Source organism: Penicillium samsonianum, assembly GCF_028829775.1.
Source record: "Penicillium samsonianum strain IBT 33392 chromosome Unknown utg000009l_segment0_segment0, whole genome shotgun sequence".
Classification (NCBI taxonomy): domain Eukaryota; kingdom Fungi; phylum Ascomycota; class Eurotiomycetes; order Eurotiales; family Aspergillaceae; genus Penicillium; species Penicillium samsonianum.
This window is the reverse complement of record NW_026643267.1, coordinates 193030-218040: the sequence shown is the minus strand read 5'-3', so window position 1 is coordinate 218040 and position 25011 is coordinate 193030. Positions and strand designations below refer to the sequence as shown.

Below are 25011 nucleotides of genomic sequence, written 5' to 3'. Positions count from 1 at the left end.
GAAAGCTCCAGGGCTACTCCCTTGTTTATTATCTTTTGTTTACCTTTTTTGGTTGACCCCGTCCAGATCAATATTGACTATAATATAAAATAATATATAGATTTTGAGACCTATCAATTATATACTTAACCCTAGTTTCCACTATTTCATTTCTTATTTTTGTTCTGGGGAAAAATATGCTAAAATGTCTCCAAACACCCCAGATTCAAGCTAAACTATTGATTCCTTTTGAAGCCTAATATGTTGGCTAGTCCCACTTAGTCCTGCTTTGTTGTTTATCTTAAATAAACAAGTACTAGTTGAACTGATCCAGTATCATGTCCTATGTAGTATTTAGAAGTGATGTTTCGACTTGATTGTAGATCGGTAGAAAATATTTTCAGGTAGTTGGTCCCACTTATATATATCTGCAAGGCTTGATAGCCAACTACCAAAAAAAGCAAAATATGTGTATTGGCCCTTCAAAATTCCAAAATTCTAATCTTCGAATATTGATACATTTAACACGCGCAAGGGCAAGATAGTACAGAAAGGAATAATTGAAATACTGCCTGGGAACCCAAATATGTATTGTTCGTGTCTAACTCCTAGGATATTGTCTCCCTCAATAATGAATGTTACAGTATAAAACATGAAATGCACATCAATGGTCCTAAATAATCAGTCTCTCGAATGAGTACTTGCCAACCGCCTTGCGGCGCAAGTAACCAATCTCACGGCTGCTGCGGTTCTTGACCTCACCCGTGGACTTTTTGGTCTTGGTGCGGGACACGTCATTGGAAGCAGCCTTGAGTGACAGCGGTAGCATCTTGCCACCGACATCGCCATCGTAGCCATCCTCTCCCTCACCGGGACGGGTGAAGACCATCAAGTCGGCACCATTGAGTTTCTCGTAGCGGACCAGGTGAGAAGGACCCGCCTCGGCATGCATCTTGGCCAAGGCATCCTCGGATGTAGTAGCGGGGGTGTCAACTTGGTCCGCAAAGCGGAGGTACTCGCACAAAACACCCTTGAGATAGGTTGCCTCTTCCACTCCTGCAAGCGCGGCCGAGACCTCAGACTTCATGTCCGCAATCAATTCCATTTCACGACTAGCAGCGGCAGTGACCGAGTCTGAGTCCTCAAAGTCACCCGCCGCGGGGATGGCCGAGATCCAACCGGACGGACCCACAGCATCCACAGAGGCAGTGATGAGATCAATGATAACATTGAGAGAAAGCGTGGGGGTAATTTGGTCAAGTGTAATAGGTGTTGGGGGGTTTTCAGTGAACCGAGAAGTGTAACCTCCGGTAGCGAGGGAAAGGCGGAGATGGTGAACCATAGAAATGAGCTCAGTCCGTGAGAGATTGGAGCGGAGGGAATGGACGACCACTGACACGGGCTGCGAGTGAATCTTTTGGAGGGAAGTGTTCAGGCCAGCGAATATATCCTTCAGGGTTGCCGTTTCGGCCCCCAGCTGTTTTGAAAGTTCCTGGGTGGGAGTGGCAAGATCACCGTTTGTGATCGCACGAGCTGTCTCCTCAAGAGTTCCTGAGTGGGAACGTGCCTGGTTCAAGAAGGCCTTGAGAGCGTAGGCCAACTCATCGGAGGAAATCAGAGTCGGACCCTCAAGCACTTGGTTGACCTGCTTCAATGAGGGATCTGAATCGAGGAGGGCCTGAATGAACGATCCGGTGGGGAATGGCTGCAAAATGCGTGGCTTGCAAGCACGACGGAGCGCAATCTCAACGTTATCGAGTGACAGATGTCCCAGGCGAATGAGCCAGTCGCAAGTAGTCGGGGGCCACATGGCAACACGGAGTTGAGATGAAGGGGTAGCCGACACTGTATCATCTGTGGCAGACTCCTCCACAGCGAAGATTTTGGACAGCAAGAAAAGAGTTGCTTCGGGGTTAACATACTGCCCGCGGACCGGGAGCGTTGTCGAGGCATCGGAGGTGCTGAAGTACGTTAGAACGGCATTATCGAACAAGTCAATGTTCTTCGTATTGGTCGCCTTCTCCACCGTTTTTGTGAGCTGAGTCCATTTCTCAACTTGCTCTGGTGATGTGAGCCGAAGGGAGGCCATGTTGTCAGATCGGTGCTTCTTCGATGCGATATCCCACTGTGCACCAGATGAACCAATACCTCTGCCGATGGCATCGATAAGCAGGCTGTCTCTTGTCCGCTTCAGCGAGGAGCTGGGTGCACTTGGGAGAGAGCTCAAGTCAAAGGCAATAAGAGTGTTGCCCTTGGTTGCGACAGCAATCCCAAGTTTGGCGAAGTAGCTGATGAAGTTTGTGGGACTCTCTGGGGTCGACCCGGTGCTTGACAAAAGATCACCGGCTGGAATGCTGCGCTGCACAGAATGGTATTGGGTATCATATACCGCCACAAGAGATTGTTGTGCTCCAATCACGGATTGCGGAGAAATGCGCATGACCGAGGAGAATTCCTCATCATCAAGGACGAATTGCGATGTGACACAGGGAGAGTACTGAGAGAGGTCAACGTTGATGAAACCCCTTTCGAAAGAGAGGTTCAACCCGGCCGACCCAGAATGGAAGTTCCATTGCATAGCATTGCTGTTGGTAGTTTCCAGGCCGCTCACATCCGGGATGTGGAAAGTTTGCAGATGGCGCAGGCGCTGACTTTCGTCCAACCGAGACTCCGATTTCGCATGCGCAGGGACTGAGAACATCTGCACAATGATGTCCTTAAGGGAAACTCGATCGGTGTTCTTCGGTTGGGATACCAGAAGCAAGATAGATGGCTCGTCGGTTCCGGAGGTTGTCAGATCGCCCAGCGCCAACAAAGCCAAATCCTGTCGTCTTTTGAACAAAGCCTTCTTCGCATCATCAAATTCAACCAAAAAGCTGGATTGGACGTTGTGAGTAGAGCAAACCTTGGCAATCTCACTGTGCTGAATGCTCCATCGTTGGGTCTTCAGATCGGACGACAGCCTACGTACACGACCATCCTCGTGGACTGCCAGAATATCGAATGGGTCCGTCTCTCCTTCGGCATCGGTACTAGAGGGAACGATGCCCACAAAAGTCGTGGGGCTGGTCGAGTCGGTCACGGTGGTAGTCGAAGAAGAAATGACTGGAGCACTTGAGCCGCTGCTGCTGATCTCCTCCACAAAGCACTTGATCTGATGTTCTGGCTTAGTGACAGCAGTATAGGTTTGTCTTCGGACTGTCGATTTTTTCGACAGCTTCCTGCGAACTGAGCATGGGCGGCAAGAGAAGGTAGACTGCGGTGGGACGGCGTAGGAAGTCACGAGCTTAGGTGTTTGAACCTGATGAAGATTAGAATCAGATGCAACTGAGGGAACACCAGAGAAGGAGAAAACATACATTGTAAATGTTCACAGCCTCGCCATCTACGGCAACTGCGACTTCGTAGCGCTTGCGTTTTTTCGCATCGGCGAGACTGAAGACATCCCCGATACGGGTTTTGCCAGTAGAAGCGTGAAGGGGACGAGGCAATTGCGCCAGGACAGATGGGGACTGCAAATCCATGACGAACTGAATACCAGGAATCAAAAATGGCTTAAGTTCCTGTCCCTTCAAAGCGTGTGATCTTTTTGATGCAGACCCATCCAATTTGTAAATCTGAAAAATTTTCGGGATTACGTCGGGCCGGCATATCCACCCACTAGGCCATATCAGGACTAGCGTTGGTCCGTGAAGCAGTCAGCCTGACATAAGCCATTAACGCGCCTTTCGCGTCGGACGTGTTTGAAGCTATGGAGATCGACCTAGACTTGATTCTTGCTTCATGCAATCGCTCCACACTTACTACCAATACTCTGTCATTTCAATGGTATATCTGAGATACTGTTTGCTCCCTGGTCTCTCCTCAGGGATCAACTGATTCTTCATCACATGAGCATCGTATCCAATCCACCGATGGCTATGGGAACCAACGAACAGCAAGTCATACATCCCTTCTTCCGACAAGGTCAGAATGTGTCCCATAGCCGCAGGTGAATTCGAGCTTACAATGTCTAGAATTTGGTGTCTCGGTCAAATCTACACCCTCAAACGAGCCAATCTCGCTCGTCAACACCCACGTACATGAGCCTCGACCGATAAGCAGCCAAAGCTCTACGCATGAGCAGGGGCTACAGCCCCCAGAGAACCACGATTCACATCTCTCCAAAATAAACAATGAGAGTTCTGTGGATGTCAACGAAGACCTGAATGAGGACCGGAGGAAGAGGAGAAGAACGGACACAAATCAAACGACCGAACCCACTGCTACTTCCAGTGCAGGTCTTTCAGAATGGCTCAGCCACAGCGTGACCAACAACGAGCCTTCGTCAACCGACCATCCTCTCGAGACCGAAATCAATTTGTCTACACCTCACCTCGAGGCTCCGCTGGCGGAGACCCAACTTCCTGCAGATGATACCCATCCATTGACACTTGCCGAGAACGAGAAACTAGAGGGTCTAGTTGCAAGAACCTCCGCAAGACAAAAAACACTTAGACTGAATTCAAAGGGAGGGTTCCTATCGTCACCCGCTTCTAGTCCTCCCCGAGAAACCAAAAAAAAAAGCGACAGGGAAGCGGGGGAGGCCGCGAAAGGCCGAGAGCAAGGTGGTCACGATCAAGTACAGTGTTACCACAGAAAGGAACCTCGGGAAGTTGATCGATGATATCCTAAATGGCCAAGCGGTTCAAAAACCCCCCGCCACTACCCCCTCTGTTCAGCCGCGCAAGACGAAAAGCCAACCGCGAAAGCCCACACACCCGTTTTTCAGCAAGAAGTCAGCACAGAAACCCGGGCCCGCGAGTTTGAATGGATCTCAATCGGACAATCCAGATACCAGCGCGAGCGTGCCTTCAAGCCAAACCACAGCTGGGGCCCCGGACAAGAAGCGCATAGTTCCAGCTTCGGGCAGTTCGTTTACTAGCTTCCCCCGTCGTGTCTCTAAGTTTCCCGAACTGCTTGATCCCCTTTGGCCACCGCAAGATCTCGTACATATCAGAGACGTTCACCCACCCCTAGATGTCAATGATCGTGTCTGGCATACAACCCAGGACCGAAAAAAATCGAAGATTGCAGCTATCTCAATTAGAGACGAAGAAAACGTCCTTCTAGCTGGGACAGCTGAAGCAAGGAGGATCGCGTGCCTTTCCAAACAGGACTGCGATGCCCTAGCTATTCTTCGGCATCCCGTGCGACATGTTGCCAGCAGTCAAGTATTGCATACGGCAATGGAAAGACAGATGTCGTGGTCCTCACCCAACCGCCAATTTCCTTGGAATTCCTCTAGTCCGCCCCTTGCCAGACTTCGATCGGGACTTCTCACCTCAGTTTCAGCTTTCGATTGTGCAACCTACGAACCGCAGCTTTGGACACACAAGTACGCCCCTCAGTCGGCTGAACACGTCCTTCAGCTTGGACGCGAACCACAGATGCTTCGAGACTGGCTACGGCACCTTAAGATCACAGCGGTGGACACCGGAAAATCATCGAAGGAGAATGCGAAACTGAAATCAAAGCGGGAGAAAAAGGCGAAGAAGCGCCAGAAAGCCGACAAACTCGATGGTTTCGTTGTGTCAAGCGAAGAGGAGGCCTCTGAGATGGACAATCTCTCTGGCTCAGATGATGAGTTAGCGGGCGGCGTGACCACAACACCTCAACGGACAGTCGTCAGGTCGGGTGACATAGCACCTGGTTTACATGGAGTAGAAAGAAAGACTCCAATGACCAATGCGATTCTTCTTAGCGGCCCGGCTGGCTCCGGCAAAACCGCTTCTGTCTATGCCGTTGCAAAAGAGCTTGATTTCGAAGTCTTCGAGATAAATGCTGGAAGCCGACGAAGTGCCCGAGATATGCTGGAGCGAGTCGGAGATATGACGCAAAATCATCTTGTTCATCTTCTCAACGAATCTGAGAATGCAACAGACGACGACAAGGAATCTGCCAAGCAAAACAAGCTGAAGAGCTTTTTCAAAGGTTCATCCTTAAAAGCTAGAAAGCCGGTCTCCCAGTCTGGCGAACCTAGCCTTCAACCCGAAACTGCGCCCAAACGCCCCCGGGAGCAAAAACAGTCTTTGATCCTGCTCGAAGAAGCCGATATCCTTTTTGATGAAGATCGACAATTCTGGACTGGCGTCTTGACTCTCATCAGCCAATCTAAACGACCGATCATCATCACCTGCAACGATGAAAGTTTAGTCCCTACCCAGGATATGTCTCTTCATGCCATACTACGATACCACAAGCCTGCTCCCGATTTCAGCATCGATTACTTGCTTTTGGTTGCCGCCAACGAGGGGCATATGTTAAAAAGAGAAGCCGTGACCAGACTTTATCAAGGATCTGGAATGGATCTTCGGAAGTCATTGATGGATCTGAACTTTTGGTGTCAGATGGGTGTTGGTAGCGAGAAAGCGGGCTTGGACTGGCTGCTTCCTAGTTGGCCACCTGGGTCAAACGTGGATCATGATGGGAACCGACTTCGAGTTCTGAGCCTCAACACCTACGAGCGATATATGGGCTGGTTCAATCGTGATATGATTGTGACCCAGGGCTCGTTGAATGAAGAGACGGAAATCATCTGCAACAGCTTTCAATCATGGGGTCTCGGCCTGCAAGATTCCGAAGACATGGCTGGGAAGAATGAAGTTGAACTTCTGTCCCCCGATCAACTTCAATCTGTTCCCAAGACAGCGCAACTTGACATGCTGTGCCGGGAAGCGGATTACTATGACATGAGAAGCTCTCTTGATATCCTTTGCTCCAATATTTCGATGGACGCGAGCAATGTAAGTTTGATCGATACGTCTACAGAAACACCAGCTAATAATTGAACAGGATGCTATTGATATATCCGCCCCACCGCCGCCAGAAGGCTATAAATCCAACTATCTTGACAATTACCCACTGCTGCACACAGAGCTGCGAACAGAGTATTCATCACTCAGTGAAGCTGTCGGCGCTACCTTCGATGCGTTGATAAGCAGAACTTTCCGTTCCGCAACCGCTGAAGATTTGGAATCTTTATACGCGAACCGAGCCCTGAGCAAAACCATCGTCTCTGCAATGCCCCCGCAAACCCCTCCATCTACTCTCCCTCAATTCCAGCGCATCTTTGAACCCATCATGCGTGCCAACTACTCAAACCCCACACCAACCGCCCGCCATGCCCCCTCGTTCGAGAATGGAATCGCACCGATCACGGAAGACTTGGCTCCGTACATCCGCGCCATCATGGTCTTCGATGGTCGTCTCCAGCAATACCGCGAGAGGTTGTTTGCGCTTACGGCGCAGGAGCACGGGCTTGGCGATAAGCGTTCGCGCACGACACGTGCTAGTCGTGCGGCCCTCGAAGGAGGCGACAAAGCCTCAACGCGCAAGGAGAGGTGGTTCGCTCTAGATACGCCTTACTACAAAGTGCAAGGCACCGCAGGGCCAGAGTGGCAGCATGTCTTGTTCCAGACGGGGTATTTCCATGTGCAACCGATGGTTGAGGCATCCCCCGAGCGCAGTGACCATGTCTTGGATGACCAGGTCATGGAGAATGCCGAGTGATTGGTCTCGTGTCTCATGCACGATCCAATGTATTATTTATGAAAACGATCTCAAGATGAATGATATAGCTACTGTTTCACAATATACAACTGTTATTACTTACTATTTACTATTTATACCAGTCTTCGCTTTCGAACAAGACATTTTATCTACATCGTTCGAACCCGCCGTGGCCGTGGATATTGTGCACAGAGTGGGAAAAGTAATGATTCGCTATTGTGTTATGGCTCAGATCGCTCGAAAGTCATAAAAAATACATTGAAGAGGAAAAGAACCCTGGAAAACAGCAGGTTCGCCCATAAGAAGAAGCGCCGCAAATCGAAGAAATCGTCCCGACCAGCAGGAACCTAACAAAAGTCAGCATTTGACTTCATTTGGTCATATCAAACCATCAAAGCTTACAGCAAGAAACATATCAAACCCCGCACTGACTAGACAACAACCCTAGTAGCCACTGGCTTCGGCGCCTCAGGACTCGGGAGCTGAGCAAGGTGATATGGTCCATGGTCCTGCTTGAAATCAAAGATCGACTCTCCGGAGCTACGCCGCGACTCAGAAGCATGGGCACGTCCATTCGATGGTGGTGGTGGTGCTCCCTCAGTGCCGAATCGCTGCGTCGCGTAGCGAGCATAGAAGCCCGAGTCGCGCTGGCGCTCTTCTAGGTCTTCGCGGTTATCGCGACGCATGCGCTTGTGGTAGAGGACTATCAGGACGATGATGGCGGTTATGATGAGACTGAGATATAGTTAGTTCTGCCATGGGCGGTTGGATATGGGGATATAAGTATAGGTGCCCAGGTGAGGTCGGAGAAGGGCGGTGATGGAGGCGGTGATGGAAACAATGGACTTACACCCCTGATATCGCGGCGGGAATGCCGATCGTCACTGCTGAGCTGGTGGGCTTTGTGCAGCTGGACATAGTTTCGTCGCCATTGCAGTCGCGGCGGAAGAAAGTAAGGAGTGTGGGGACCATGGTGGATTGTCCGTTATGGTCAAAGTTCAATGTTTTTAAAAGAGTGTATTTGATGAGAACCAGAAATAAAAGGAGTGAAGGGGGTTCTCGGTTCAGAAGGGATACAAGGGAGTGTGTTGTGGGGAAGAAATCTCCAAATAAGTGAATCAGTGAATTAACAGAATGTCTCAGAGAAGGAAAATAGAAACAAACGACACAAACGAGCTATGTTTAGGACTTCGTATCGCTTCTGATGACCCTCGTTCGATGTGCGGAGTTCTCCGTTCAGAATTGAAGATGTTGATTCGTCGCGATGAAAAGATGAAAAGGGGGTGGCTTATTTCGGTTTCTGGTTGAAATATGGGGTTACATCCCTCATTCTATGTTTCTTTGTAAATGCTTAGACTGATTTCTTTAACGTTAATTAATACTATAAAATGTATACAATGACATAGAAGATCGGTGGATGTTTCTCCAATGATCTTCCTTACTGACACCTCCAGGGATTGTCAGTTCCACTATTGTGTGATTGGCCTTGAATACTTTTTTTGGATCCGATTTCAATATTCATATTGAATAGTACACTGCTTTTTGTTTCATTATACAGGAGATTATGGTGTACAAGGGTATGTCGGCACCTCAGGCACCAAGATGTTCAAGATTTTCATTTCTCATTTCTTAACAGGCTTAGCAGCGTCTAGCTTAGCCAAGATCTCACTCTTAGGTACCTCATCGCTCCATTTCTTGCGCGGATGCTCAAAAGTCGATGTAATCCGACCATAAGAGATTCCCCCAAGTTGACCAACCGGCCGCAACCTCTCCAAGTCAATATGACTATAATCCTCATTGGCAGTGCCCTCCTTAACCCAGAATCGGGTAGCCTTGATGAGAACAGTAGCAGCGAGGCTCATGCCAGGCTTTTGGTGATCCGTGAACTCCTTGATATCAATAACCTTGCCTTCGATGTTGAACACCGACTCGGCGACGCGGGACGGCTTCACCGTACTCGATGGCGCCTCATGCAGACCGGATACATCCCACTCTGACACGCCGTACGGTGCATCAATAGAGCTCGCGTTCACTGCCTCGATCATGTTCTCCGACACGGTGTTGATCACACACTCCCCAGTCTCGCGGAGGTTGCGGTATGTGTCTTTGACCCGACCGGGTCGAGACGAGAATCCCACAATGAACATCGGGGGATCGTGGTCGATGACTTGGAAGTAACTAAATGGGGAGAGGTTCTTTTCACCCTTGGAATTGACGGTGCTTAGGAACCCCACCGGTCGAGGCGCAATCCCCGAGACAAGCAGGCGGTAGTTGCTGATCATCGGGCGATCTGAGGCGTAGGGGTCGATTTCGTGATGTTTTTGAGCCAGGCTGGCTCCATTATCGCGTACTCCTTGCCCATACTCCCAGTTGGGATTTGGGGATTTTGTTACTTCGATGGGCTTAGAATGATCAAAGTCTGGGCGTTTGGCTTGGATCTCGTCGAAATTGCCACTGTCTTGGACGACTTGGTAGTTTTTTTGTGCCGCGGCGGTTTCAACTTCTGATGCTACGGCCGTTGCAGAGGAACTCATTCTTAGTGGGTTCAATGAATGAGAACCAATGCGAGGTACAGAGATGGGAGTAAAATTCCAAGTCCTGGATTCAAGTTAGATACTGCCCGGGCTTGCGAGCAAAGGTTGACATACTGGTTGGATATAAAGCGGCCAATTGTTCTTGTACGAGTCATCTTGGATCAAATAAAGTGTTTGGTAGATTGACAAGATTCAATGCGACCGTGATGCTCATCTTAAACTATTTGATATCTCATTTAAGATATTTAAAAAAAGCCGGGTCGGTCTTCCGACAGTCGGGATCTCACTCCGACATCTTCACGATAAGATCTATGGAGGGAGGGGTCGACCTCAACCACGACCACGACCACCATTGCTTCGTGATATTCAATCATGTTCAGCCGAACCACACTCGCTGCTCTCAGGACAACTCCACTTCTATCGGGCCGTTTGGCTCGAAGCTATACTCCTCGAATCCAAACTATATCGTCTAGTGCGCCGAAGCACACTATGGTGACCAGCGTGCAGACGAACGAGGCATATGCACGTAAGTGTATGGACTGAAACTCTCTCAGATTCTATAACTGACAATATATTTAGCTTTTGCTCATTATGTATGTATAGTCAAGAACGAAATAGAAGAGGTTGTCTAACAAGCTCACAGTCGCAAGCGATTAAAGCCGCCGGTCAAGTCTGGCTCTCCGGTCAAATACCGGCAGATGCACAGGGAAACCTGATTAAAGGCACAATGACCGAGCAGACTCAAGCTATAATCAAGAATACCAAAGCTATTCTAAAGGCATCGGGCACTGGGTTAGATAAAGTCGTCAAAGTAGTGGTGAGTGTTAAAACCCGCAATTCCCAATATTTATTCGACAATTAACATCTCATCAGGTGTACGTGAAAGATGTCAACGTTATGCCGGAATTTGCATCTGTTTATGACAGTGTATTCCCGCATCGCCCTGCACGGTCTATGGTTGAAGTGTCTAAGCTGCCCGCTGGGGTGGATATTCAGGTGGATTTTATTGCTGTTGTATAGGTCAATTAGCATTAGATGGGAATAGAATAGAACCACAAAGTATAGAGAAGTGGAGAAATTCAAGCAAAGAAACAGGAGCTTTTAGGGCTAGGCCGCTTATGTCGTCGTTTACGTCGTCGACCGGCATTCTGACAAGACGCCGAATTCAGCGGCAAGAGGGTCCGAATTTTCTATCGCTCAAGCCGAGACAAACTCAAGCTAACTTGGGTTGTTTAATAATAAAAATGAACCCACCTTCGTTGTCTTCCCAATTTCAATCCCCTGTGTGCAATGGCGTTGCCTTTGACCTCCCGAGCGGCCTTCCGGCTTCCCAGCAGGCTGAGACGCACCCCAGGGCATGCTGTTGCCATCCCAGCTATTTCTTCTACTCTTGCCAAATCTGGTCACAGCCAATTGAGAAGTTCGGCGTTGCAGATCCGCACTTTCAGCATTTCTTTGCGCAAGCATGATGCCAAGATCGTCGTGCGAGTCCCGCAAATGGCAGAGTCTATTACGGAGGGAACCCTTAATCAATTTTCGAAGAAAGTCGGGGACTTCATCGAAGCGGACGAAGAACTGGCTACGATTGAGACCGACAAAATTGATGTTTCTGTGAATGCCCCGCTGGCGGGAATCATTCAGCAGCTGTTCGTTGCCGAGGGAGATATAGTCAACGTTGATCAAGAAATTGCAGAGATCCAAACCGGAGAAAAACAGTCTACAACTCAAAATGGAAAGGAAAGCTCCAAGGCCTCGGAAAGAATTGACGATGTGTCGCCGAAACCGCAAGATGAGACCGCGAGCCATACTTCGACGCCCGCGCTGGATAAAGCAACGTCAGAGGCCTCGGCGACAAAGCCTGATGTGGCACATCGCGAGGAGCATATTCCAAAGGCAGAAAAGCCTGCTACAAGTGCTTCATCTGTTGCACAACCCCATACGTCTTGGGGATTTAGGCCCAGCCGCGCAGAAGAGAAGGTAAGTCTACACCGTTCTTTGCATGCGATATACTTCAAGATCAAAAACACAACCCTACTGTCAACTAACAACAAATAATCAACTAGGTCAAAATGACTCGAATCCGACAGCGCACTGCACAACGCCTCAAGGAATCGCAGGATACCGCCGCCTTCCTGACCACATTTAACGAAGTCGACATGTCCCGGTTAATAGAACTCCGAAAGAATAACAAAGAGGGATTTATGGAAAAGCATGGTGTTAAGCTCGGATTTATGGGGTTCATGGCTCGGGCATCGGCGCTGGCCCTGAAAGAAATCCCCGCCGTAAATGCATCCATCGGAAATGATGATACCATCGTGTATCGGGACTACGTCGACCTTAGCATTGCTGCATCCATCCCGAAGGGGCTTGTCACGCCAGTAGTGCGGAATATTGAATCTATGGGGATCTTGCAGATTGAGAAAGCGATTGGAGGAATGGTGAAGAAGGTCAGTACTTTGTCTTGCCCTTTGAAGGAGCAGTCGCTAATATATGGGTTCGATCCAGGCTCGGGATGGCAAGCTGACTATGGATGACCTCACCGGTGGAAGCTTCACAATCAGCAACAGTGGAGTTTGGGGATCGCTCTTCGGAACTCCAATTATCAATCTACCCCAGACGGCGGTGCTTGGGACTTACGGCACCATGGATAGACCCATCGCGGTCAATGGACAAGTCGAGATTCGTCCCGTAAGTGCATTCTAAGAGGGTATTCCGTGGCTTTTGATTCTAATCATATCTCTCTCACTAGATGATGTATGTTGCTCTGACTTATGATCACCGGATCATTGATGGACGGGAGGCAGTCCAGTTCTTGGTCCTGGTTAAGAAGTACTTGGAGCATCCAGAAACTATGATGCTTGAGCTGTAGATTTGGGAATATTTAATCTAGCAGAAGACCGAAAAATCGAGTTATATTTCCATTCATTTTGTTGTTGATCTGTGGGACCCAATAAGCGGTCGACTGTTCTTGTTATATAAACCAAAAACTATGTTCCTAGTTATCTAGTCTAGTCTATACCTAGCCTGCGATCCCTGAAATTTTGCTCTATCCGAAAATACTATGCTTTAGACGCATCACAAAAAAATATGACAATTAGATATCTCTGACAATGAAAATCGAAATCCCGACTGCCGTGTGAGAGATGAAGTTACAGATAACATACACAGCTCGTCTTTAATCGGAGACCCGAAAGAGATCAGTACAAGGTGAATTTGATATTGGGTCACTTGTTTATACTTGGTTGTACTTCAGCGAAAGCCACGTCGGAACCATCCCCCGATGCTGTTGCCCGGTTACTTGGCGGTTATATGGCAAAACAGAATTTCACCGAAGCCCCTCATACTTCAGAGAGAAGATGGATGATCATATTAGTATTTTCATAACTGAACATTACACGCCCCCATCAATCCTGCGTTGTTCGCCCTTTCTATTGGCTTTTTGCCCCGTTTCGATATTCGATGTATAGAAAAGAGTATAAGATCTCTATTCTTTGATTTCCACCATGTACCTTCTGAGACCTTCCTTGAACCAGGGCGCTGGCTGCCTACGTGCGGCATGTCGGGGACGGACAACTGGAAGTCATCGTTTGAGGCCGTACTGGCAAATTTATGCACAAAACCGTTGCGTATGATTGATTTGATCTGACCCGACTTGAACTACTATAGCACAAACTAATTGAAACTGTTATAGCTCCACCTAGACAGCTTTCTGCAGGGAAATTCCGCAGATTATATGGACGACATGTATGCGGAATGGCAGAAGGACCCCGCTTCAGTTGATGTCTCATGGAAAAGATACTTTGAGGCAATAGAAGCCGGGAAGCAACCACCTGATCATTTACTTCAACCTCCCCAGCATGTATCGTTTGAATGGGGTCCGGGGACCTCGCCAATGCTTCCAGGCCTGAATCTTACAGCGAAAATTCCGCCAATCCCCTCATCAGAAGGTGACGATCAAGCCAGAATACAGCGGCTCGTTCGAGCATTCCAAGACTTTGGTCACCAGGTAGCAAAGACCAACCCCTTGGATCTACCAGATAAGGCACCGTCACCACCAGAACTGCGACTGGATTTCTATGGCTTTACTGAGAATGACTTGGACCGAGATTTTGCACTTGGACCCCAAGTTCTTCCTTCCTTGAAATCTGCAAACCGCCAATTTATGACTCTTCGCGATATTCTCAAGGCATGCGAGTCCATTTACTGTCGCTCGATTGGAACGGAGTATTCGCACGTCGCAACCTGTGAAGAGCGCGACTGGATTCGCGAACGAATTGAATCCTCCGAACCATATCGGTTCCCGGCAGAAGAAAAGAAGAGAATACTCGACCGCTTGGTGTGGTCTACGAATTTCGAGAAATTCCTCGCTGCCAAATTCCCGAACGCAAAGCGGTTTGGGTTGGAGGGTGTTGAGAGCCAGCTTCCAGCAGTGAAGGCAGTGATCGATGCCTCCGCAGAGCATGGTGTGCGCAACATCATATTTCCATGCTGTCACCGTGGGAAATTGAATGTTCTGAGCAATGTGACACGAAAACCAAACGAACTAATCTTCAACGAATTCTTGGGCCAATTGAAATCTCGACATGGTATTCCAGGTGATGTGAAGTACCACCTGGGAATGAACTACGAACGTGAGACACCTTCCGGAAAGAAGGTCAATATTTCTATCCTCCCAAACCCATCTCATTTGGAGGCCCAGAATCCCGTTGCCCAGGGTATGGCCCGAGCTGTGCAGCAGCAGAATGGCGAGGACCGAGCATCGACCATGGTCTTCAATAGTCACACTGATGCTGCATTTTCCGGGCAGGGTGTTATCTACGAAACCTTGGGACTATCTGGGTTGAAGTCATATGAGACTGGTGGAACAATCCATTTGATTGTCAACAATCAAGTCGGATTCACCACAGACCCGGAATCTGCACGAACATCATCCAATGTATCCGACATTGCAAAAAGCATTGGTGCACCTGTTTTCCACATCAATGCAGATGATGTTGAAGCTGTCGTGTTTGTCTGCAAGCTCGCAGCAGATTACCGTGCCAAATTTGCGAAGGACTGTTTGGTCGATATGATCTGCTATCGGAAGAATGGACACAATGAGATGGATCAGCCGTCCTTTACTCAGCCATTGATGTATCAGCAAATTGCAAACAAGGTCACCCAGTTGGAGCTTTATACCACCAAGCTGGTACAAGAAGGGGTGGTCACTCGTGAAGAAGCCACGCAGTTGGAAGCAGACGTGTGGACGAAACTGAGCGAGAGCCTCGCAAACAGCAAGAACCCACAGACCCTGGAACGCGAGTATCTTATAACACAATGGCAAGACATGAAAAAGCCGGCTGAAGTGTCTCACGATGTTTATTCTGTCAAATCAACCTCCATTACCCAGGATCTCGTCAATACAGTGGCAAGTAAGATGGGCGTCCCAGAGCAGCCATTTACCGTGCACAAAAGCTTGCACAAAATTCTCCAAAAGCGACAACAAAGTCTAACAGACGGAAGAGAAATTGATTGGGCTACAGCAGAGGCCCTGGCGATGGGAAGTCTGTGTCTTGAAGGTCATCATGTGCGGATTTCAGGCCAAGATGTCGAGCGCGGCACATTCTCCCAACGTCACGCAGTGCTCCACGACCAAAACAGCGGGTCAACATTTACTCCTCTCGACTCACTCAGTCCCAGCCAAGCTCGGTTCGCAGTCGGAAACTCGTCTTTGAGTGAATATGGCGTCATGGGATTCGACTATGGATACTCTTGCATGCACCCTAATGCATTAGTCATGTGGGAGGCACAATTTGGCGATTTTGCAAACAACGCCCAATGTATAATTGATCAGTTCATTTCATCTGCTGAGTCCAAATGGTTACTGAGATCTGGTCTCGTGTTGTCTCTACCTCACGGGTTTGATGGACAAGGATCTGAGCATTCCTCGGCTCGTATGGAACGGTTCCTACAGTTGTGCAATGAGGATGCTCGCTTCTTCCCATCACCAGAGAAATCGGACAGACAGCATCAAGATGCCAATATGCAAGTTGTATACATGACCACTCCTGCAAATATGTTCCACGTTCTCAGACGACAGCTGCATCGTGAGTTCAGAAAGCGTAAGTACTTGCCCTATCTACAATATGAAAACTATTGCTTACCAAAACACCCGTCTAGCGCTGATTATGTTCTTTTCAAAATCCCTTCTCCGACACCCGATGGCAAAATCCAACATTGAAGATTTTATCGGAGAGTCGAAGTTCGAGCCTCTGATCCCAGATCCAGCCCATGGAAAATCCATTTCCAACCCCCCTGATATCAAACGAGTGATATACTGCACGGGACAAGTCTACATGGCACTGTCAAAGTATCGTGAGACGCACGCCATTACAGATACAGCTATAACTCGCATCGAACAGCTTCATCCATTCCCTTGGGAACAGGTAAAAGAGAATCTCGAGCAGTACCCAAGCGCCTCGGATGTCGTATGGTGCCAAGAGGAATCCCTCAATGATGGCCCATGGGCATTTGCTCGAAGTCGACTCGAGACTATCTTTGATACAACGGAGCAACACAAGGGCCGTCGGATACGCTTTGCGGGACGCGAAGCAACGGCTAGTGTGGCTACAGGGTTTGTCAAGGAACATCACGCGCAAGAAGCTGGCTTGCTGAGGGATGCTTTCCAATATGTTTGAGCTTGATATAATGCAATCGAACTAATTAGAGACGATCAGCAATAAACATGAAGTCCTTCAAGTTGTTTCTCACTTTATGGTTGGCATTTTCTTGTGCCCTTGTGTTCATTTGATGGAAGGTGGAACGGCAGTCTCTAACCACCAATGCGCCATAACTGATTTTCCCATAGTAATCCCTGGTTATACATAGAAAATTCGTCTGCACAGTTTATACTTTTTGCCGCCTTCTTATTCACCTAAAACATCTGTAAAAAAAGACATTAAAAAGGACATGAAAAAAGACTTATAAAAAGAACGTTTAAAAAAACATGCCGATGTACCGGAGGGTTCTTACATATAACATCCCTAATATCATCTTCGTCCAAATAGCTCAGACCATTGAAATTTTAGGTTTGTCAAGGACAGAGGCCGCATAAGTGGCCGACTATTCTTGTGTATGAAACACTCAAATTACAAAGTGTACTGCAGGGAAAATCAGTTATAGCGCACTGGCGGTTAGAGACTGCCGTAGAAGGTCGTTTATCCGTTGACCCATTCTGAAAATTAAGCCCAGTTCCAGATTTGAGACCGCCTGTGATCAATTAAATTTCTCTGATATAGCAAGTCTGCTTGTTCTGCAATTCCGAACTTATTGAATTCTCGTAAAAAGTCGTATAGTTGGCTTAAATGGTTGCAAGACATCAAACCCCAACAGATTGCATGATCCCCTCCATATCTAATTGATCTGCAAGATCCAATAATTCTCGCGGGGGAAGACTGACGGATGAATTGAGTCCCAGTAGATCCCACTCAAACTCCTCGTGATCGAAGCCATAAGCTTCTTCATTAATTTCATTGCCTTCATCCAGATTGACTTGCGGCAAATGGTGATTCGCCAATTTCGGCGTCAAAGGTGCGAGTATTTGCTCCAATTGCCTGAGTTCAAGCCTTCGAAGTGGTGCAGCTAGATTACCCTTTGCAATGAGTTTATCGAGCACCAGTGCCAGGTTGTCACACCAAGTATCGTTCGAGATCACAGATGGGGCAATTGCACGGATTAGGTAGAGAACAAACGCAGAGGATGATGCGTCTTCGATTTGGAATGGTAAGAATGCGTCTGTAGGTTGGAATTAGTATTAATGTGTTTCAACGCAGCTAGTAAATCATACCCATTAGGTCATCATCAGCTAAAGTACGAAGGGTCTGGAGGATAGTCTGGGCGGAATCGGCGCAGCACTGCAATAGGGATGCAACAGGAGGTGATAAAGCGATCGTTTGAGATTTTTGTCTCTCTGTTCGTTCAATATGCATATGAAGTGCGCACATCACTAGCGGTCTTGTTGTAAGTACGACACACTGCTGCTGTTAGTTCACGGCGAGATCAGTAGTTCGGGGGAACCCACATGATGATGAGCCAGCATCAATCGAATCGCCATTTTCGAGGCTCGGCTGATTAACCCGTGGAAATGAGCATTTAAAAAGGAAGTTAGGTCGTATGAAAGTTCGGCAATGCTGTGAAGAATAGACTGGGTACTTCGAACAAGCGTGTCATCAAAATCATTTCCAACCCCATAGACAGCTTGGTTTTGTTAGCATTCCATCCAATTCCAACTTACTAAAAGACTCACTTGTCAGAATCGTGGCCATAAGTCGGGAAAGCCGAACATGCAATGTCAAATTGACCTGTTCTACCGAATCATCCATTTCTGCTGGCAATTTAACCGTGATATCCTCATCCCTAATCGAGCTCGGGGCACCAATTAAAGCGGAGAATTCTCGGTCCAACATGTAAACCACCCAAAAGATTGTTCTACATCGTTTGGAGAGCTCCGGTCCACATATTTCCTCTGGTACATGCCTGTGTATTCCTTCGATAATACAACCTCGTAAGGCATGCCCGATCTGTTTATATAATTAGTTGATTTGACACCAGTGAGAGATGAAGAAACCCACATGTTGAAAGGCCGCTCTCCTCATATCTATTGACTGAAGATACACTGCCCCTAGGCTGAGTGCTTGGATACAACCCAAGGGGTCTTCGTCAACTCCTGACAAATCAGGCAACAGCGCCATCGCCCTAGATGCGTATTGATGACCAGGCGGTGTCCCAGAAGGATTCTTCTGTGTCAAGAACGCTTTTCCAAAGGCAAGAACAAGTAAGTATTGACAGTACCAAGGTCTGTTCGAAGCGGCTTTCGCTGGTGGGTCCCTGTAGAATTCATGCAGATCCTGCAAATAAGCATGTTCATCAATCATAAAAGAAAGAAAGCCAAAATAGAATTTGACTGTGTTGAATAAGAAGAGTGCATAGTCCAACGGCGGCAAATTAGTGACATCGGGTACTTCATCTGGAGGATATGGTCGCCAGGTCAACTTGAAAGCCACGCCATCAATGTGAAATGGATCTGGTGGACAGTTTGATTCAGGGACCTTTCTTCCTATCAAAGCAAGGACGCGACGACAGAAGGACCACGACGATGTGGGCCCCATGTACCCTTCGATATCCGAGTCAGTAATGAGGTGGTGCGATATGATAGACTAAATACTCACAAAATCGGCCATCTGGCGTCTGGGCAAACGATGGATCCCGATCAACTAAAGGATTCCGAGAGAATCTTGATCGGTGATTGTCTTGTTCGGCACCACTGTCGGTCTCATGCCCTCTTTGAGGGGTTCCTGGGGTATGTAGGGGCGGCCCCATCCCTGAAAGCAAACCACGATCAATACACCAAACACACATTCAGAGAATGGTTACAGCATACCAATTGACATTGAACGCCATCCAATATCTGCTTGACTGTCTAGCAGTGTGCTAGATGCTTGAGGGGTGGGAGGGACGTCGACATTATCATCGCCTGTAAACAGCGTACCTCCTAGAGGACTGTGATCAAGAGGAGCCGGGGGTCCATGTCGACCCGAGCTTCCGCTCCTGGATATGTGCTCCTCTAGCTCTCGTAAGTACCTATTATGCATTAGTATGGACAGTGCGGCTAGTTGCAGCTACTTACCGTTCCGACACGGAGACCCGGACCTCCTCCACCGGAAAGTGACAATGCTTCTTCTTCCGCGCACATCTTGTGCAAGGGCTGACCCCCGAGCATTTGACCTTCATTGATCGACATCGCTCACAGCTTATTTATAATGTAAGTTTGGTGTTCTACTTTTGGGCCAGTTGATCAAGATAACTCACGCCCTCTGGCATTTTTTGGTCCTTGCCTGGCTGGGTGTTGCAGGCATATCGGATTGGGACGCCGGGATGATGTATAGAACAATTTTGGAGATAGTCTGTGCTTCCGGGGCGACTCTCCGATATCAATTGCTGCAGAGTGCGGGGTAGAGATGAGATAGTTCGTGTAATCGGAGTCGGGACCTCGGGATGCCCTTCCGACTTTTCTTATCGGAGATAACAGCGCCTCGTCCATCATGACCCATCACATGATTGGTGAGACCCTAACGGGATTGACTTTGCCTTGATCTATTTGGCTTCGTGCATGGACTGCGCATATTTAGTGGGTGTCAATAGTTGATTGGTTATCTTGTGCATTGGGTATCTAGCCACTAAAATATCTTCTTGACTCATCCGACAATCCTTCGCCACAACTCACGACGCAATGCGGTCACCATGTGTTGTGTTCGTTCCACTGCCCCGCGATTCTCAATTGCTCGGCGGTGCAGATATCCCATGCACTCAGCAACTGAGCCCCAAGCCATGCACTTGAAAGCTTTTGGCACAGTCAAGTTGGCGGCAGATGATTGTTCGAGGGCACGTTCGTAGTTTTGAACCAGTTCACAACTGAGCTCGTCGGCCATGCCTTGGATTTGTCCACATTCCAGCATGACTGTAGGTTGATTTGCCAGAAGCCTATCCTGGTGTGTGGCAATCGCTTTGGTTGCACTAGCGGCGTTGTGGGTGGCGAGGAAAAAGAGCGGCCTTAGGGAATGAGAGGTTTTCCTTCCCAGCAGGCATTCTTTGGCAAAGCAAGGTGTCTGCGATGAGATCGTAGGACCGGTCTGTATCGGCCTGGGTATCATGGATGAGAGATCGTGTCTCATGCTCAATATATGCTCCTCGGACCAATTTGATACCCAAAGTCCAGCCCTCTTGTGCAGCCAAGGTAAGATGGTGGTCAAGGTTCGCCTTTGATCCCTTGAGATAGCCCTGAATAGTGTTGTAAACAATTGGTGTTTGGGATTTGTTATGTTTGCGCATCATTTCAATGGCCCAGTCATCAAGGCCCTTTTGCAAGATTTGTTGCTCTGCATCCAACCAGAGACGTGAGCCCTGCTTTTCTGTCGCAATGCAAATTTCATCCACGGCTTTGACCATAGCCTCTGGCATAGGCTGGCGTGCTGCCATTGCGTCCACTGAAACAGGGCCGGCACCTGTCAATCTGACAAAAGAATATCAGATTCCGTAGTACAAGAATCCAGAGCTTCATACTTACTTCACGGCAAGGAAGTCACCAGGTCCAACCATACGCAGTGTCTCTAATGTTCCTTCCTTCCACTCGTCAATCATCTGGTAGCATTTGTCGCTGTATTGTGGCGTGCCAGACTCATCGGTCGAAAGTTTTTCCTCGTGATCCAGCACTATCTCTTTCGAATAACCTAAGATAACGCCCTGATATCCCATCTTCTTAATGTCTGCCACGGTTTTCGAAACTTCCTTTCTATTCACTCCAGCACAAAAGTGATTGTAAACCGTCCAGCGAAGGAACTTGTTCAAAGGGATGTTCCGATCTGGGTTCAATAGTGGGGATTTTGATGTCGCAAGGACGCCCATCACGGCTAGAGCAGGTCGTAAGAATAACTTGGATGTCATCAAGGACGTCAAAAGTAAAGACCGCAACAGTAGTCTCGTCGGTATTCGGGCCATAGATGAGACCTCGACGGGCGGTTTGATTGCCGGCATGGCGGCGTCATGGAAGTGAGATTTTGTCGAATGAAGTCGACAAACTAAAGTCGGTGAGATTCGAACTGAGAAGCCATGAGGGGGTTTCATAAGAGTAGAACGAGGTAACATCTTGGCTTGAGTCGAGAATGCAAACAGATGAGTCTAAAGTTGCATTTGTGTTTTATATGAATGAGTTCGAGATAGCAATAACTTTCACTTAACTCAGGTCGCTACGACGGGATGCTATTTGAAGTAAGCACTTCTTCCAGTCTCTGTATTACTTTATCAGACCGCTACTGCCTACATACCCAACTATCCGGTACCGATAGTCAGCCGATCATCCATCGGAGGACGACTCCGATGGAAGGAGGGGTTCCCGGACTAGGAATCCTGTCCCCGCGATGCCAACTCATCGTTGCTTCTGTTATCATTAAATGGCCAAGGAAGGCAGATCCGTACGTTATCATTGCTCGAGCTCCAACCGGCCCGGTTCAAGGTAGTATTGTTAGTTTGCATTACGTTTCATAGATAGATGTGCCTAGGTGGGGTTGGCCAGTGACGGTCTTATGGTGCACTATTCGGCTTTCAGTGTTACCAGGTGCTCATTTATCTTTTGCTTCGGTGATTCGGTTCCGATTTAATCTTCAATGCTATCTAGTGATACCAGAAGTTGCATCCACGCCCCGGGACACAACCTTGGAAATCCTTTCGCTATGAGTATGGTATCGGAATATATTTACTCTCACTACCATGCTGGAGAATGAAAACGATATGTAGAAATAGAGCAAAAAGCACATCAAAAGACATTGAAGTAGTATCTTGAATGTTAAGTCTTTAAGTCTCTAATATCATATTTAGGTTATCCCTATGAATTCGTTCCTACAAACACAACCAAGACTGCAGCATACGCAGCCACACATGCTAGCACTTCCTGCCCCTTAAGGCTCATGCCAAGGTAAGCCAATCCCAAAGCAAACATCATGGTGGCTACACTAGCCGTCGCCAGTGTTGTGACTTGATCTTTGTACAGAACCATAACATCGGTGCAATAAGAGCCAATCCACCACAACGTCCCATCTAAAGCCGGTTCCACAACTGCGACGTGCTCGACTTGATGTGGTGGATATTACGAGAAGACCCAGGGAGAATATTCGTCCCACTCTTACAACGGTTACGATCTTCTGCTTAGAGTGACGCATTTGCTAGAACAAGAAGAGCTTCTTTCATCAGATACTGGCTCAGAGGCCACGACGTTTTTAGTGTTGTGATTGTTGCTGCATTGGCGCCAATTTACTTGTCCATTCAAGATAGTGTGGGGACTCCTTCACACAATAAAAGAGTAGAAGTTCAATTTATATGTTCAAAGATCATAAGTTATTCAAAAATTCCCGCTTAGACCTCGTTCGAAGGATATGTGACCTTTTCCAGAGGCACAAACTCTTCCTTAATCGTGCGAGCGCTAACGAATCGCTGTAGGTGTGCCATAGTGCCAGTTTTGTCGTTTGTACCGGAGTCGCGGCTACCACCAAACGGCTGCTGGGCCACAGTAGAGCCGGTGCACTTTGTATTCAAGTAGAGCATGCCAGCCGCGTGCTTGAGAATAGTCTGCGCCTGGCGGCTGACATAGGGGTCCTTGGCGAAGATACTTCCAGTCAAAGCATAGCGGGAGGTGATGTCAACGAGCTTCAGTGTTTGCTCCCATTCAGCATCTGGGTAAACATAGACGCCAAGAATGGGTCCAAACAGCTCCTCAGACAAAATCTTGTGGTGGGGGTTGGAGGTCCGATAGACGGTGGGATGCACATAATAGCCCTCTGTCTTAGAGGCCTTTCCGCCAACGATAAGATCCAGCTCCGAGTCGCTCTTTGCGTCCTCGATGAACTTGTTGAGCTTGTCAAATGATCGCTCGTGAATAACCGGGTTGACAAAATTGCTATAGTCTTCGACATCTCCCACCTTGAGAGCCGCGGTCTCTTCTGCCAGTACCTTTTGGAACTCGGGCCAGACAGACTCTGCGACGTAAACACGCGAGTTGGCGGAACACTTCTGGCCCTGGTATTCAAAGGCTGCTCGAATGGTGTTTAAAGCCGCGCTTCTCACATCTGCGGATGAATGAACCACACCCCAGTTCTTGCCACCGGTCTCGCCGACCACTCGAGGGTATGAGTTGTAGATACCAGCACCAATGCCGTCTCCAATCTTCTTCTGAATGCCCTTAAATGTAGCAGTAGCCCCAATAAATGTCAGGGCCCCAAACTCGGGTCTCTTGAGGATAGTGTTGGTGATTTGCTCGGCGTCACCAGGCAAAAACTGGACAACATCCTTAGGCAGACCGGCCTCAAGCAAAATTTGATGAAGTAGCCAGCTAGCATGAAGCGCCGAGTCCGAAGGCTTCCAGATAACGACATTTCCAAGTAATGCAGCAGGACCAATAAGCGTTGCGCCGAGTGCAGTGAAGTTAAAAGGAGCAATGGCGTATGTGAAACCCTCAAGCGGGCGGTACTCCATCTTGTTCCAGTTTCCATCCAGTTGGACCCTAGGTTGCTGGGAGTACAAAGCCCATGCCTCTTGGATGTAGTGGCGGAAGAAATCGGCGGTCTCAGCAGCGGCATCGATCTCTGCTTGCCAGATGTTCTTTCCTTGGCCAAGCATTGTGGCTGCAACTATTTCAGACCGATATTTGCCGGTGATGAGCTCCGAGGCTCGAAGGAATATGGCGGCACGGTCCTCGAATGGGATAGCTTCCCAGGCGGGCTTTGCACTGAGGGCTGCGTCGATAGAGGTATTGACTTGCTCTGGGGTAGCAGAGGCGTAGTTTGCGACAATCTCGCTGTGCTTTGAGGGGTTTGGTTGGGAGCGGGATTCTTTCGTGGTAATCTACAACTATGTCAGTTGGATGTCAATAATTGGTATTAGTTATGTTCACTACATACCTCGGAGCCATTAATAGTGATGGGAATTGTGAAAGGAAATTGTCCCTTGAGTTTCTTGATCGTCTTGGTCAACTCAGCTCTTTCTTGAGAGCCTTTGGCGTAGTTGAGCTGATTTGCTGTTAGTCAAAGTTCAGTTATGTACTTCAATATTGCTCACCATCTTTTCATTTTCGAACTTGGGAGGGCTCAACATAGTCAAGTATCGCCTTGAAGATCCATTTAGAGCACGAGGCTTGAGGCAATTGAGCCTCACTCCTCGACTAATAGTAACAAGACGCATATTGTGGAAAGAAAACAGAGATACCCAATTTCGGCCAATGTATGTTAAAGCAAGAACAGTCTGCGAACACCCTAAATATGATATTCATGCATGAGCTAGGTATACTAGCCATCGGAAGGTCCTTCCGAGCGGGGAGCTGATGTGTACAACACTGGCACCGGGGAATGTCTTGCAACGAAGCTCC

At 48.2% G+C, this 25011-nt stretch overlaps 12 protein-coding genes across 12 annotated transcripts; 4 read left to right on the top strand and 8 right to left on the bottom strand.

Moving 5' to 3' along the window:
• Positions 1-652: 652 nt before the first annotated feature.
• N7471_013152 (uncharacterized protein) lies at positions 653-3545 on the bottom strand (the record flags this gene model as incomplete). The annotated part of the gene is made up of 2 exons (XM_057285871.1): positions 653-3280; positions 3339-3545. Coding segments are annotated over 2 exons (2835 nt in total), but the record flags the coding sequence as incomplete, so codon positions are not given.
• Positions 3546-3869: 324 nt separating this feature from the next.
• Positions 3870-7530, top strand: N7471_013151 (uncharacterized protein; the record flags this gene model as incomplete). Its single annotated transcript, XM_057285870.1, has 4 exons — positions 3870-3945; positions 3996-4436; positions 4519-6764; positions 6814-7530. 4 exons carry the CDS (start codon positions 3870-3872, stop codon positions 7528-7530), a joined length of 3480 nt encoding a protein of 1159 aa, XP_057129195.1.
• A 431-nt stretch (positions 7531-7961) lies between these two features.
• N7471_013150 (uncharacterized protein) lies at positions 7962-8502 on the bottom strand (the record flags this gene model as incomplete). The annotated part of the gene is made up of 2 exons (XM_057285869.1): positions 7962-8265; positions 8381-8502. The coding sequence occupies 2 exons, from the start codon at positions 8500-8502 to the stop codon at positions 7962-7964; spliced, it is 426 nt and encodes a 141-aa protein (XP_057129194.1).
• Positions 8503-9152: 650 nt separating this feature from the next.
• N7471_013149 (flavin reductase family protein) lies at positions 9153-10219 on the bottom strand (the record flags this gene model as incomplete). The annotated part of the gene is made up of 2 exons (XM_057285868.1): positions 9153-10128; positions 10179-10219. 2 exons carry the CDS (start codon positions 10217-10219, stop codon positions 9153-9155), a joined length of 1017 nt encoding a protein of 338 aa, XP_057129193.1.
• Positions 10220-10436: 217 nt separating this feature from the next.
• Positions 10437-11084, top strand: N7471_013148 (RidA family protein; the record flags this gene model as incomplete). Its single annotated transcript, XM_057285867.1, has 4 exons — positions 10437-10590; positions 10644-10657; positions 10708-10881; positions 10938-11084. The coding sequence occupies 4 exons, from the start codon at positions 10437-10439 to the stop codon at positions 11082-11084; spliced, it is 489 nt and encodes a 162-aa protein (XP_057129192.1).
• A 270-nt stretch (positions 11085-11354) lies between these two features.
• On the top strand, positions 11355-12933 carry N7471_013147 (uncharacterized protein; the record flags this gene model as incomplete). Its single annotated transcript, XM_057285866.1, has 4 exons — positions 11355-12041; positions 12128-12511; positions 12570-12752; positions 12814-12933. 4 exons carry the CDS (start codon positions 11355-11357, stop codon positions 12931-12933), a joined length of 1374 nt encoding a protein of 457 aa, XP_057129191.1.
• A 634-nt stretch (positions 12934-13567) lies between these two features.
• On the top strand, positions 13568-16741 carry N7471_013146 (2-oxoglutarate dehydrogenase family protein; the record flags this gene model as incomplete). Its single annotated transcript, XM_057285865.1, has 3 exons — positions 13568-13690; positions 13756-16165; positions 16224-16741. The coding sequence occupies 3 exons, from the start codon at positions 13568-13570 to the stop codon at positions 16739-16741; spliced, it is 3051 nt and encodes a 1016-aa protein (XP_057129190.1).
• Positions 16742-17421: 680 nt separating this feature from the next.
• N7471_013145 (Zn(II)2Cys6 transcription factor) lies at positions 17422-19957 on the bottom strand (the record flags this gene model as incomplete). The annotated part of the gene is made up of 9 exons (XM_057285864.1): positions 17422-17837; positions 17890-18076; positions 18124-18299; positions 18349-18622; positions 18674-19215; positions 19271-19423; positions 19483-19682; positions 19729-19851; positions 19911-19957. 9 exons carry the CDS (start codon positions 19955-19957, stop codon positions 17422-17424), a joined length of 2118 nt encoding a protein of 705 aa, XP_057129189.1.
• Positions 19958-20296: 339 nt separating this feature from the next.
• Positions 20297-20557, bottom strand: N7471_013144 (uncharacterized protein; the record flags this gene model as incomplete). Its single annotated transcript, XM_057285863.1, has 1 exon — positions 20297-20557. The coding sequence occupies one exon, from the start codon at positions 20555-20557 to the stop codon at positions 20297-20299; it is 261 nt and encodes an 86-aa protein (XP_057129188.1).
• Positions 20558-20615: 58 nt separating this feature from the next.
• N7471_013143 (uncharacterized protein) lies at positions 20616-21632 on the bottom strand (the record flags this gene model as incomplete). The annotated part of the gene is made up of 2 exons (XM_057285862.1): positions 20616-21111; positions 21166-21632. The coding sequence occupies 2 exons, from the start codon at positions 21630-21632 to the stop codon at positions 20616-20618; spliced, it is 963 nt and encodes a 320-aa protein (XP_057129187.1).
• Positions 21633-22479: 847 nt separating this feature from the next.
• On the bottom strand, positions 22480-22813 carry N7471_013142 (uncharacterized protein; the record flags this gene model as incomplete). The annotated part of the gene is made up of 2 exons (XM_057285861.1): positions 22480-22719; positions 22781-22813. The coding sequence occupies 2 exons, from the start codon at positions 22811-22813 to the stop codon at positions 22480-22482; spliced, it is 273 nt and encodes a 90-aa protein (XP_057129186.1).
• A 193-nt stretch (positions 22814-23006) lies between these two features.
• N7471_013141 (L-glutamate gamma-semialdehyde dehydrogenase) lies at positions 23007-24827 on the bottom strand (the record flags this gene model as incomplete). The annotated part of the gene is made up of 3 exons (XM_057285860.1): positions 23007-24491; positions 24548-24655; positions 24705-24827. The coding sequence occupies 3 exons, from the start codon at positions 24825-24827 to the stop codon at positions 23007-23009; spliced, it is 1716 nt and encodes a 571-aa protein (XP_057129185.1).
• Between the last annotated feature and the right edge of the window lie 184 nt (positions 24828-25011).